Here is a 14,108-nt window from a genome sequence, read left to right as displayed (position 1 = left end):
ATTACATTAAATCAATCTGTTTTTCTAAAAATCAGAACAACAGAATTAGGCCCTGGTCATGCTTAAAATTACAGGGACGTTAACAGTCTTGTCCCATAAATCCCTTCAAAGCACTTGAGTCTAAAGATTTTTCTTCAGAGGAGGGTTGCAATGCCATAGTGTACGCTGGGTTAACTATACTGTTAAAACTGAACTGGAAGGATGATCTCACATAACTCAGAGCCCCGCCGCTTGCCAAGTTCTCCTTAGGCAGAGCAGATCACTCAACCGATGTAAATACCTTGGGTGAGTGTTCATTACAGCATGGAAGGGCCAAGTTTTGACAGCGGTATTTTTCCAAGATCTGTACCTTTGTTAGGCACAAAAAGAGACACACACACAGTTTATCCAAAGTGGCTTGGTTTTGAGCACATGCATTGTTTGAAAAATTAACAAAATCACCAGATTTAAAAGCAATGGCAAGCGGCAACATAGAAGGGAGATATCAACTGTCAGAAGAATCAGTGTTTCTGTCAATTTTATGAAGAATAGAATCACAGAATAATTTAGGTCAGAAAAAACCTTGGAAGGACATCTGGTCCAATCCTCTGCTCACAGCAAGTCTCACTGCAAAGTCAGATCCAACTCTGAGGTTAGACGAGGTATCTCAGGTTTTTGACTAGTGGACTTCTGAGTATCTGCAACCACAGACACTCCACAATTTCTTCTCATGTTTCACCAATCTCATTGTGAAAATTTCCTTCTATCTAGATGGGATTTCCTTCCCCGTCACTTGTGTCCATTACCTGTCATTCTATAACTGCACACCTCTGAAAAGAGTCTGGCTCTGTCTTCTGGACAGTCACCCATTAGCAGTTGAAGACAGTAACTAGGCTCCCCTTTAGCCTTCTCTTTTTCAGACTCCGAACCAGATCTCCCAGCTTCTCCTCATGTGTCACATGCTCCAGTCTCCTAATCATATTTTTCATCCTCTACTGCAGTCCCTCCAGTTTATCAATGACTTCTTTTGCACTGAAGAGCCCCAAACTGGACACAATACTCCAGAGACAGTGTCCTGAGTGCAGAAGAGAGGGAAATAACTGTTCCCTTCAAACTGCTTCCTATGCACTTAATAACATAGTCCAGTACACAGGCCTTTATCAAGACAAGAGCACATTATGACTCACGTCAAACTTGTCCCCTAGGACCCTTACTTTTCTGCAAAGCTGCTTTCTATGCAGTCATCACCCAGCCTGCACTGTTGCAAGATGTTGATCTGTTGTTATCAGTTGCAGGCCTTTGCACTTGTCTTTGTTGAACTTCATGAAGTTTCAGCTGGCATGCTTCTCCAGCCTGCTGAGATCTGGATTCTTAATTCTGAAGAGAGTTTTAATGCCTTGTTAAATGCAGTGCTGATACTGTGAAAAATCAGCAACTGATCAGTGACCACTAATGACAACATCACAACATGTCAAAAAGTCATGGTGCTAGTCATTTGTTGCTGCCCCTCAGATCTCGATCTTACCCACTGCATCTAGACACAGTAGCTGATTATGTGTTACATGGCTTGTCCATTGTAAAGTCAGGCAGTGGTATGAGCAAAACAAATTTATTTTGCATTGCAGCAGGACAAAACCTGATTATACCCCTTCAGGTGAGACTGGATGAATAACAGTCAAATGAATGATGGCCAAAGAAGTGTTACCTCTTAAAGCCACTCTACAAAGACCACCTAAACAAGTTTTTTAGCAGGATCCCTTAGGAGCTGAAGTAGCCCAAGACAATGGATGCCTTTAAAGGGAGTTAAGAACTGTGAACAGTAGTGATGGTAAAGAAAAAAAGGTCTTGCCATCAAAGATGGAAATACATTGCTTAGCTCATTCAACTGTGTTCATTCACATAGAAAATAATTTTATTTTTTCAAAAACAGGGTGAAAGTGAGATTTAGACTCCCAAATCATCCCAGTATTTTTAATTTTTAATTCAACCAAAGCAAAAATTAACCATTGAAATTTATGGGGTTGTGCTGTAATGTTCTGAAGATAAATGGAAATTGAAATTGGATCATTTCAACTGAAATGATCACGTAAACATATTTTAAGCAAGAGGAGATAAAGCAGAAAGCATAACATAGTAAAAAATTCACACTGACTTGCACACAGACATAAGCCTTGAAGGCCCAGATAATGAGCCTTTTGCAGGTTTCACGTATTCTTTCTGCTACCATGTCAATTATCTGGTAACAAAAATGTTCTATGCCATATAGACCCTCAGTCTCTGCACTCAAGTTAAAATGGAATTATTCAAGTCAAAGGGAGTCAACCATTTGCAATGCTATAATGTGGTAAAAAAATCAAGAAGACTTTGGGGTTTTGGGGGGAGTGTGTGTGCCTGTTTTTATTGTTTGGGGTGGGGGGGGATTTGTTTTTGTTTGGGGGTATTTTGTTTTGGCGTTTTTCTGTTATTGGGGGGGTTTGGGGGGTTTGTTTTTTTGTTTATTTTTTGGGGGTAGAGGGGACTTGAGGTTATTTTTGTTTGGTCTGTTTTTTGTTTTGTTTTGGTTTTTTTTTAATTAAACCAAGCCTGAAAAATCCTGCCCTAAATAGCCTGAAAGTGCAGCTCAGTTAAGGACAATAAAAACTCCAAGCACCCAGATGAAGTAGCTTCAGAGGTTAAAACCCAGGATCTATCATTTGCATCATAATGGGAGGGACTGTTTTGCACAACAAAGAAAAAGTCATAAAGCTGACAGAACTATTAGCCCCTTTTTGAGTAGATTACAAACCCCACCATTAGCATGCAAATAAACACCTCACAGTGGGACCATAGGGACCATGCTATCCTGGTCTGGTGCTGAGCCAGACTCGGGGGGGTAGTTTCTATATCACCTGCACAGCTCTAGTGTCCCATGTTACAGGCGAGATCTTGGACTGGCTTCTTCATAAGGCTGTAATTCTGCACCTTCATTTCAAACCACGATTACCTTGTCTGACACAGCTGTTCGATCTTGATAATTAGGTATTATTTCTGTATCATTTTTGTGCACTGTACCCTACACTTTACAGATCTGGGACTTCAAAATTGCCCAACGACCTAAAATTACTATAGCTTTACTGAATAGCGATGAGGTGTACCAGCTCCTAGCAGCTGCAGAAAGACTCTTCTGCAAGTGAAGAAGTAGACAGAGCTGAACTGCATGCCCATCGAAGTTCCATTGTCACATTGCCCCTCTAAACACCCACACTGGGTGGCACAGAGGTAACCAAGCACAAAATTCTCACTGCCTCTGTTCTTTATCTCATACACAGAGCAGCGGGACAGGAGGCCAGAAAAGGCCTGACCTACACTAACCTTCATATTTGAGCCAGCTCCCCTATTTGAAACCACCAGTTTACCACTGCTCTGAACCACCAGGAGGGGAAAATGCCCAAGGTAGGATTTCCTACTGGCACCATTCCCTTCCACAGTAGTTCACCCACCTCCTCTTTCATGGGGGAAGGGGTGTAAAAAAATCCTTTCATTGGCAGCAGCAGACACACTTTCAATGCTTTCAGAGAAAATCCTGCCTTTGATTCTGAATGTATAGCTCTTGCCAAAAGCAACTAAAGTTAACACATTCCAGCACAGGCTGTAGTCAGCTCTTAAATGTTTTACATTTCAAATGAGCCAGGCGATGCATAAAACTGAGCCAGGTTCAGGAGCCTGGACACTGAAGTGCTCTGTCTGCAGCATACCAGCAGCAACAGGCGTTTCTCCACTCTTGACTTTGAGGGAGTGTTGCTACCACGGAGGCAGTTAAATTAATTTTCCCCAGGACTATCCCTTCTGTTCGGGTTAAGACAAAGAAGCGTTCCCACCATAATAAAGTGGGGTGAGCTATGGACACCTGATCTGTCGGGCAGCAGATCAAAACCACCACCTTGTTCACACCGGCCACTAAACAGCCACCTACTGGCAGTGCCATTTGGTCGCCACCAATCTGAATTCACAATAATGTCCTAAAGTGAAAAGATTCGGTATCAGTCCTCTAAGCCCATTAGCTGCCTCTCCACTCAACTTATTTTGGATATTGGATTGGAATGCTGGAAGCAAATGTCCATCACTGCCTAGATTTAGGTAGTGTAGATTGTAACACTGACTGTGACAGATTATTAAATAAACTATAAATTGACAGGAGTCTATGGTGACAACTTTTTTGGTTATTAACAGTTGGATACTTCTATCATCAAAAATTCTAAACATTTCTTGTTTCAGTTGTTTTCAACTGCTATGAGCAAAATCTCTGCTACATACTGCAGTCATGCAGACAGGAGTGGCATTTAATTTCTTAATATCAAATATATCTGTACATTACTACCATGAAAAGAATTAAAAACTAACGCTTGTTGCACTCAGATACTGCAGGCAAAACACAGAATCTTCCAAAAATATACATAGCATCATTAAGCATCATTAGAATCTCACATAAGTCTCAGAAAATTAGGCATGTATGTAAAAAGCAATATAGTTAATACTATATTTTTCTGTGTTTAACAACATCATGCAAAAGCTTGTCACATTTTCTTGTATTTCCCAGGGGAGTATATGCCCTGATTGTAAATGTATAAGCTATTGCATCTTTGGTTTTTGCACCAAGGAAAGAGAGACAAAACTGGTCTTCAAGACAACATAATTCTTCCCTAAGGGGTAAGAATTCTTACTTAAAATACACTTTAAGGAAATTTGCTACTTCTGTAGCTCATTAGGCCAAACACCTCATAGATGTCTTCACCTTGAAATCAACTTCAGATGGAATATTTTTAACTGAATTGTAACCAATACCAGCTAGGAAGAAGGCTTCTGCCAGAAATACAATAGTATTCTGTCGCGGTGGTGAAAAGGGAGATACAGCTTAGTCCTAGCTTTTGCTCTCTCTGTTGGCAACCATATTAGACTGGCACTGTAAAAGTAAACACAGAGACTCCGTGGGCTAAGTCCACTTATTTCCATGCCACAGCAGAGAAGAGCAGCTTTGTCTCCAAAGCTTCCTCTGGCATTGGGAACTGACATTTATAAGTTTGAACCAAGAGTTAGGGTGTAAATTGCTTGTTTAATAAAATATATTACACCTCCTGATCAGTAAACCACCCCATTATTTTTTTTTATTATTACATGCAGTCCCAACCCTTTATTATCCCTGAAGAAGATGGAGAAATAGCCCCCCAAAAACCCAACCATACCTGTTCTCTTGGGCACACCGAATTCTGCAGCCTTCCTTAGGTATCACCAAGCCCAGATGCATCCTTAGCCGACAATTGGTGGGCCCTGTGTGGGGCCAGACATGAGTCCCCGGGTGCATGATAGAATATTTGATCTGCAAGAAGAGAAGGGCAGGCCTTCAACAAGCTCAGCTTCACAACCATACTGCTAGGAGTTCAGGACTTCATTATATCTCATCCTCGACGATGGGCCAAAAGTGCAATGTCACCTTTTGTTAGAGTCTCAGCAACGACTGCGCTTTCTCACATCCTAAAGGCATCTGATACTACAAAAAACATGTCTTGTGGGCTGTGTGTGAATCCAGGTGTGGGTGTGGGTGTGTGTAAAGGTGTATATTTTTCATTTTGCTTAAATAACCAGTATTCATATTTCAACCTGAAAATAATTATCTCCTACTTACAATCAGAAAAATACCTTCTTTCCTATGGAAAGACTTACAGACACTCTTATTTTTAAGGATGGACCTCAGAAGACACAAGGCCTGTGTTAGCCAGACTGACCGGCCCTTCCCAGATGATAACATGGCTGTGAAGGTCACTGTCAGCCTTGGCTGGAGCAACCATGAGATGGTGGAGTTCAAGATCATGAGAAGAGGGAGAAAGGCAAAAAGTAGGATTACTACCCACAGCTTCAGCAGAGCAGACCTTATTCAGGGATCTGCTGGGAAAAAACCCATGAGATACAGTGCTAGAGAGAAGAGGGACCTGGGACAGCTGGTTGATTTTTAAGTATCACCTCGTCCAAGCTCAAGAATGGTTCATCCCCATCTGCAGGAAGTATGGCAACCCAGTCAAAATTGAAACACAGAAAAGGAAGCTTACAAGAGGTGAAAGCAGGGTCAGGTCACCCAGGAAGACTGTAGAAACACTCTCTGAGCATGCAGGGATGAGGTTAGGAAAGTCAAAGCTCTCCTGGTGTTGAATCTGGAGATGGAAGTGAAGGGCAAGAAGACGGGTTTCCACAAATACATCAGAAGTAGAAGGAAGTCTAGGGAAAACATGGGCCTGGCTGTTAAATGTGGCAGAAGATCTGGTGACAAAGGACATGGAATGGGCTGAGGCACTACATGCCTTCTTTGCCTCAATCTTTACTGGTATGACTGACCTTCAGGAATCCCAGGCACCTGAGACCAGCGGAAAAGACTGGAGCAAAGACAACTTACCTTCAGTGGAGAAGGATCAGGTTAGGGAACATTTAAACAAACTCAACAAACCAGTCCGTGCGTCCTTATGGGACCATACCCATGAGTGTCGGAGGGAGCTGGACGATGTTGTGAATCCACACTCAATAATCTTTGAAAGGTCATGGCAACCAGCAGAAGTTCCTGAGGACTGGTAGAAAACAAATGTTGTTCCTATCTTCAAGAAGGGCAAGGAGGAGGATCTGAGGAACTAAAGGCTAGTCAGACTCATCTCAATCCCTGGGAAGGTGATGGAGCAAATAATCCTGGAAACCATTTCCAAACACAGCAAGAAAAATGAAGGTGACTGGGAGCAGTCAGCATGGAGTTATGAAGGGGAAATTGTACTTTACCAGCTTTCTATAATGAGAAGTCTAGCTTGTTGTATGAGGTGAGGTTAGTGGACGGTGTTTACCTCAACTTTAGTAAGACTTTCAACACTGTCTGGCATAAACATCCTCATTGACAAACTGATGAAGTAGAGACAAAGTCAGTTGACAGTGAGGTGGATTGAAAACTGGCAGTTCATCCAGGCTCAGAGTTGTGATCTGAGGCACAAAGTCCATCTGGAGGCCACTTATCAGAGGTGTACCCCAGGGCTCAATACCAGGTCCAATACTATTTAATAGCTTCACAAATTACTCAGATGATGGGACAGAGTGCATTGCCCTCAGCAAGTTTGCAGATGATAGAAAACTGGAGAGGAATGGCTGATACACTGCATGTTTTTTGCTGCCATTCATAGGGACCTTGACAGGCTGGAAAAGGGAGCAAACAAGAATCTTATGATGTTCAGCAGAGACAAGCGTAAAGTTCTGCACTGGGGAGGAATAACCCCATTTACCAATACAAGCTGGTGGACAACTGTTTGGAAAGCAACTTCCCAGAAAAAGACTTTGGGGTCCTCACAGACAACAATTTGAACACGAGCCAGCAACGTGCCCTTGCAGCAAAGATGACCAACAGCCTCTGGGGCTGCATTAGGGAGAGCTTTGGCAGCAGGCTGAGGGAGGTCATCCTTCCCCTCTACTCAGAATTGGTGAGAAGTCTTGAGTGCTGGGTCCAGTTCCGTGATACCTACTATGAGAGACATATGGATGTACTGGAGCAGGTCTAGTGAAGGGCTATAAAGGTGATTAAGGGATTGGAGCATGTGGCGTACAAGGGAAAGCTGAGGGAGGTAGGACTGCTCAGCCTGGACAACAGAAGGCTCAAGGAGGGATCTTATCAATGCATATAAATACCTGATGGAAGCAGTGAAGAAGATGGAGGCAGGTTCTTCTCAACGGTTTCCAGTGAAAGGCAAAGAGGCAATGGACACAGATTGAAATACAGGAAACTCCATTTAAACATAAGAAAACACTTTTTTACTGTACACTGGAAAAGGCTGCCCAGAGAGGCTGCTATAGAGTCTCTATCCTTAGAGGCATTCAAAACCTGACCGGACACAGTCCTGAGCAACCTTCTGTAGTTCATCACTCTTTGAGCAAGGGGTTGGACTAGGTAATCTCCAAATATCCTTTTCGACTCAACCTTTCTGTGATTCTACACCAATTCAACAAACCAGGAGTGCGAATAATGCACGACAGTGGTGAAAAGCTTCTTTTCAACGGAGAAATCTGCACATCTGGCTGGGATAGGATAACTTTGATAAAATCTTGGGGTTTAAGGTGTTGCTTGCTCTACAACTGCAACAAAAGTCAGCAGGAGACAGTGTGCGTCTAACGCCTTAGCCATTCCCGCCATCTGAGGTTTCAGTTTACCAGCAGTTTCTTACAACAGCAAGTGATAAACTCCAGGGGCCACGTTGAACACGGATGCTCCAACCCACCACCTCTGCTACACCGAGATACGTTAAATTGGTTGCACTGTCAGACCCTATTGCAATGTAAATAACCGGCTATGGAGGATAGTTACTAATATCCCAGAAAAACAACTTTTTTAATGCCGATATACCAGCACTGCAGAATGATTACTGTCACATATTTTATCTGTCCACGCAGATCAGTCTATATAAGCCCGTGAATTATATGTATGTGCTGTACTTAAGTACTATATACAGTCATGAACTACTGACAAGTTATACTATGGTCTTAAGGTAAAACTCCAAAGAGTTAAGAAATTCCCAGAATTAAAACTGCCTGTGCTACTTTGAATTTACTGTTATTTTAAGAAGAACAATATAATTTTTAATATGATTACTTGCTATTGTTCTATGCAGGCTCTCAGCAGCATTGAGCAGGTTGTGAATTACTTTACATTTCTTTATATTTTTGTCAATACACAAGGTGCCCAAAGCATCCAAAGGGTCTATCTACCACAGAATTCCTAATTTCCTGATTATGTTTGCTCCTATTGTTTCCAAGTCCTTCAGTACATGCCTAGAGATTAGATGATATTTTTAATTTAATCTACCAGTAAGAATCTAAGGCATGGCTAGCATAAGACCAACATTGTCCTAGGCATCCCCTAATACTGGACATAAAACTTAAGACTTCTAGAGCACCATTTTTCACACTATTTTACATTTTATATGCTCAAAACGTGTGACTACAGCTATAGCTGTGAATACACAATGCTTCTGCAAACCATGTCCCAGTGATAACATGGGGAGTGCCAAAAAATGATGAACAAAATAGTAGCTCTCAAAGTAAATTTGCTCCTGAGATAGAAACCATTTTGGCTGTGGACTCCACAGAAAGCAGTTTTCTTGCTGTTAGCCACACTGAGCATGATGACCTCTTTTATCAGTTGTATTCACTACAACCAGCTTTTGCAGCAAATCAATGAAACAATAGCCTTGTTCATTCCCACAACAGTAGCCATCTAGTGCACTTCTGCACATCAAAAGCAAGCATCTAGTGAAAAAGATGAACACCTACTCTCAAGGCTCTGAATTAGGATTATGCTAGCACCGTGTTTTCCAATTTTTGCATCCTTAATTTTGCAACATGAAGGTTATTCTCACGTAGTGATTAGAGAAAAAAATACAGTAACTGAAAAAGAAAAAAAAAATAAACAAACCAAAAAAACCCAAATAATGAAAAATTCTGTCCTACACAATCACATGATATCTGTGTTGGGCCATTCATTTGGCTGTGTCTGTACTGATCCACACTAAATAAGTCTACTGCATGATTTAATGAGGTTAATTTGTAGCCGAGTAGTCAGTGTAGACCAGGCACTTGAAACAAACTTTTGGCACCTGAGGCCACAGCTCATGGATGTAAGATTTCTTTCCTTTTACCTTTGGGAAAGAAGCCTGTGACAGCAGTACTGTTGTTTGGCTTCCAGGAGGTGATTCTCCTCTCGCCCAATGCAGTCAGGCTGGGGTAGATGGGTGAATTTTATGACAGTGAGCTCACTGGCTAGCTGAAGTAGTCTTGTTAAATTTAGACAAGAGTAATTATAGGAGAATTCAGGTTAGAAAGATGCTAATCCAACCTCCTGCTCAAAGCAGGGCTAGCTGTGAGTCAGACCAGGCCACTTAGGGCTGAGGTTTAGTAAATTTTCACTTATTGGTGGATCCATAGCAAAGAACTACTTACCTACCACAAGTTCCTAATGAACACAAGGTAAAATGGCTCAAATTAAAGATTCCATAGAAAGTCTTCAGCTAACATATTTTATCTTGTGTTTGCTGAGGGCTAAAATTGGGCATATTTTTACTGTTAACTTCATTGTGTGCTTGAGGCGTCATTAAATACAGCAAGGTCACACATCCCGCTATACACATTCTTTAAAATCATCTGCCCCCAGCATTAGGAATTTGCAAAAATGAAGAAGTTTGTCAGGTACCTGCCCTCTTCTGCAGCCAGTAGCTTCCGGGAATCTTTCCAATAAAGCACATGTTTTTGGAACACTTTTACAAGCATTCTCATTTTTTCTTCCTAGTGAAAAGAATGGATAAAACATTGGTAAGAGCAATGAATGAACATTTTTTTCTGCTTTGCAGAGGAGCAACAAAGCTGCCAAAGGGCTGACACTGAAAGATGGGTAAATATTATTATTCCTGTATTACAGATTGTGAAACAGAAGTACTTACACATTGTAACAACAGAGAAGCCTGCATGTCTTTGCTTTTAAATTTTTTGTGAAGACCAGGCTTTCTACCATTTTTAAAACATGATTCTAAAAGTATAATCATTATTGAGGCTGCATAGAAAAAAAATTAAGAATGCCACCAACATCATACTATTTCAACATCAGAATATATTTTGATATAAGTTGCTTTCAATATTTTACTTTACAGTAATCTTTCATATGTAGAGTCTTATAAGAATTTAAGGTCATTCCAATAGCTGGGCCACCCACTGCAGAGCTCAGGAACAGGGCAGCAGGCTTAGTAAAGCTCATATTCTTTTGCTCATACCATTTCTGAATGATAGATCTCACCTAGCTGACAACACGGTATTAAGGATGCGTCTTCTCCCACATTCCCGTCTTCCCTCGGGCTGATCTGTACTGTGCATTACCATGCAAAACGTTGGCAGCCTCGCTGGAAAAGTATTACCCTCAAGGGATTTTTAGAAGCGCTTGGGGACAACATGGTTTAGAATAAAGAACTCCTGTTCACTGTCGCAGAGGTCCCAGACACTGTTTTATTAGAAACCTGCTTCTGCAGAGTCAGTAATTACAAAAACGGTTCGGGAGAAAACTGTGTTGCTACCCTTTGTGACACTATATTAATCTGAGAAAGTGAAATTGAGGAAAGAGAAGAAATACAAAATGTTTTACCTTGTTGCCATAAGGTAAACTGGCTCCAGTCTCCTTTTTCTCTTAGATTCTCATCTTCAGGCAAGAAAAGGCTTCTTTTTTTATCCATCACAGCAAGGCCCTCATCCCTTATGAGCTTCCAATTTTTTTCTAAGGACTGTTGTGAGAGCCATGTTACTGCACTGAAAACTTACTGCATTTGACTTTAGTACTGCTTTTATTTTGCCCTGCCATTATTATTTTTTTTTTTTTTCATTTAAAAGCACTAAAAGAGTGCTCATCATCATTATCAAGCTTCTTTATATTCAATTCTCTTCTGACACGTTAAGGCAGGAAAAACAACTTTCACGGCATTCCTCAGATTCAATTACATTGGGATCATAAAATTTCAATAATCCCCAGCCTCTTTGCAGACTGGGTCTCACTTTGACTTGCTTTTTGATTAGCCTAAGGGCTCTTTAAAAGATTGTTTTGCATTGAAAGCTAGGAAGAGTATTGCTCTTAAAGACAGCATGTTACCTGGAAGCACTCCTGCAACCACAAAAGCACTCACATAACCTGGAACTCCAGGTGTTGGCAGAACATCATGGTTCAAAGAGAAGAAATGTAAACAGGCCACTTAAGTTGACAGTTATGATTTAAACCTTCAAAAAGGCTTGCAAAGCTTTACTTGCACAGGCTGATGCTATTGAAGAAGATCATGTATGACTTGGAATGCCAGGTGATGATTTATGGACACAACCATTAAAAACGTGTTAGCTGCTTGTACTTCATACATACCAAAGACAGAAGATTGTAGAATTAAAAATTCTTTTCTTTGCTGCCTTAGGACATTATAGTTGTAAAAATCAGATAGATCAGAAAGCCTTTTATTCTACCAATAAGTAATTTTAATGTTATAGCAATATAAATGAAAAACCCACAGCGTAACAATGGACCTGGACAAAAGTGACTTCCATTTCCCAGCTGCTTACTTTACTCACTAAACCATATTTTGGGTGAATAGTTTTCATTTTTCCTTTGTGTTCTTGAACAAAGCACTTCTGTAAGACATTTTCAATCAATTTCATATTGAAAATAGGCTAAGGTATGCTCCCACACTACCACTTTATATGATGTGTAAAGCTGAGTAAAACTCAAAAGTCTGTGAGACCAAGTGATATAACTGCCCCTTTTTAGCTTTAAAACTCCATATGGTTGTTAGCCTTCCCCATTTAAACTAAAAAGTTGCATTTTCCACTTGAGTTTTTTCAATTAAAAGACAAGCTGATCACACAAAATAGTTTGCACATTGATACAGCTTAAAAGGCTCAGCAAGCCATGGATAGAACATGCTGTCTCTAACACAGAGACTTTCTCCCACTATTTTTAGGTAGGCTAAGACCTATGAAAATTAGGATTGCACTTCTGTTATTACAGTACTCTCTTCCTCCCAGCAAACTGTTTTCTCTCTCATACATCAGTAAAGGGGAAGAGCACTTATTTTTCCTGGTACATTCACCTTATTCTCTCCTACCGCTGGCTTTCCATAACACTTGTTTAACAGCTAACATTAAGTAGAAACGTTTCTTAGAATATCTTTGGAAAACTGACTTTTCCAAAATGCAGGGTACAAAACAAGACTGAAAATTTCCATCTGATCAGAGATGAGAACAGTGATGGTACTGATTCGGTGCTACCCTTTCTACAAAAGGAAATACCAGCTTGAGTACCTGATTTTGCGCTGGCTGGAGAAGAAAGTGTAAAGAAAGGAAATAAAATAATAACTTACAGTGGCCTCAAATTACAGTGATAGAGATCAACAAAATTGGAAAACTTTAAAAGAGATTACAAGGGCTTCTCTGTTTCCTCAAACTCTTCCTACTCCTTCATCTGAAGAAAAGTAGGAGGGAGCATTCACTCTTGCAGACAAGATGAGGCATGAAGAGCACTGGTGGTCCAAGGAGTTGCCTCTAATTTTTCACAAGTGCCACTGGCTAAAAGTCAACCTCCAGAGGTGCGTATTGGTCCTTGCATTTTAAGACTCCTTCCCTAGCCTGTTGGATATGAAGTGATTAGACTACATACCATTGATTTTGAACTAGCTCCTCAATGGTTTCAGACAAAACTTGCACTGAAATCAATAGTGTCTCTATACTCCTGAAAACCGGGACCCCATCTATAAAAGACACTGAGAGTGCTTTACTATAATAGGCAGGTAGAAAGGAAGCAGAGAATTACAGGAGCTCAAACACGGATCAGCCTTGATCTCCCTGATTTTGCAGACTCTCAGGCACACCTTGAATGGTAAGAATCCATAATACCATTAAAATATAATGACTAAGTCCATAATAGATAGGTATTCTAGCCTCCGGTTAGAGCAACAAATTCACATTATATTTGGTGCAATATCCTGATTTCAAGCGAAGAATCAGGTGGCAAACAGCATTGGGAGCATATGTACTTGTTTCCTAGCAGCTGATTGCCATAAACCTCCATATGGCATTTTAAATACAGTTCCTAACAATAATGGAAGTTTACAGTTGCTATACATCTGGCAATAGCCTAGATTTTATTGGCAAAGATGTTACTATATTTAAATCGGGATTTCTTAATATCGGTTTATTTTTATGTGTGACCATTATATTAAAAGAATCCTTACTCTGTGCTGTCAAACCCTTTCAAATGCATGGTCATAAATGACACAGGCAGAGATTAAAAGGTTACTACCACAAATACTGACCACACATCCATTTTAATCCACTGGACTGTAAAATAAAATCATGGTGAAGACTTCAATCTATTTCACTTTGTTACTGAAACAGAGTAGGAGAGTATTCACGATCAGTTACTGTGTCTCTGCTGAGGAATGCTGATGACCTCCAAGTAAGGGGTAATATTTGAAACCTTTCAAAATAGGTTCCTTGTGCCCATTCAGTCACTCAGAGTGCTTGAACACCATCAAAGTGTGCACATCCCTGCTTTTTTCAACACA

General features: G+C 40.6%; 1 protein-coding gene across 9 annotated transcripts in view; it reads right to left on the bottom strand.

Annotated features, from left to right (window-relative positions):
* ASPH (aspartate beta-hydroxylase) overlaps positions 1 to 14,108 on the bottom strand; it is a 117,494-nt gene that overhangs the window by 4,750 nt on the left and 98,636 nt on the right. For 6 of the 9 annotated variants that reach the window (XM_042786236.1, XM_042786232.1, XM_042786231.1 and 3 more), the window contains 3 exons: positions 11,156 to 11,291; positions 10,217 to 10,308; positions 5,199 to 5,332 (listed from right to left, as the gene is read on the bottom strand). In XM_042786236.1, the coding sequence (XP_042642170.1) occupies positions 5,199 to 5,332; positions 10,217 to 10,308; positions 11,156 to 11,291 (362 nt within the window). Of the gene's footprint in view, positions 1 to 201; positions 350 to 5,198; positions 5,333 to 6,525; positions 6,570 to 7,433; positions 7,499 to 7,662; positions 7,697 to 10,216; positions 10,309 to 11,155; positions 11,292 to 14,108 lie in introns of those variants that run through there. The other 3 variants (XM_042786233.1, XM_042786238.1, XM_042786237.1) reach the window with 3 other exon arrangements.

This window comes from Tyto alba, unplaced genomic scaffold (genome assembly GCF_018691265.1).
Source record: "Tyto alba isolate M040663 unplaced genomic scaffold, T.alba_DEE_v4.0 Super-Scaffold_9, whole genome shotgun sequence".
Lineage (NCBI taxonomy): Eukaryota > Metazoa > Chordata > Aves > Strigiformes > Tytonidae > Tyto > Tyto alba.
This window is presented reverse-complemented; position numbering and strand designations above follow the sequence as displayed.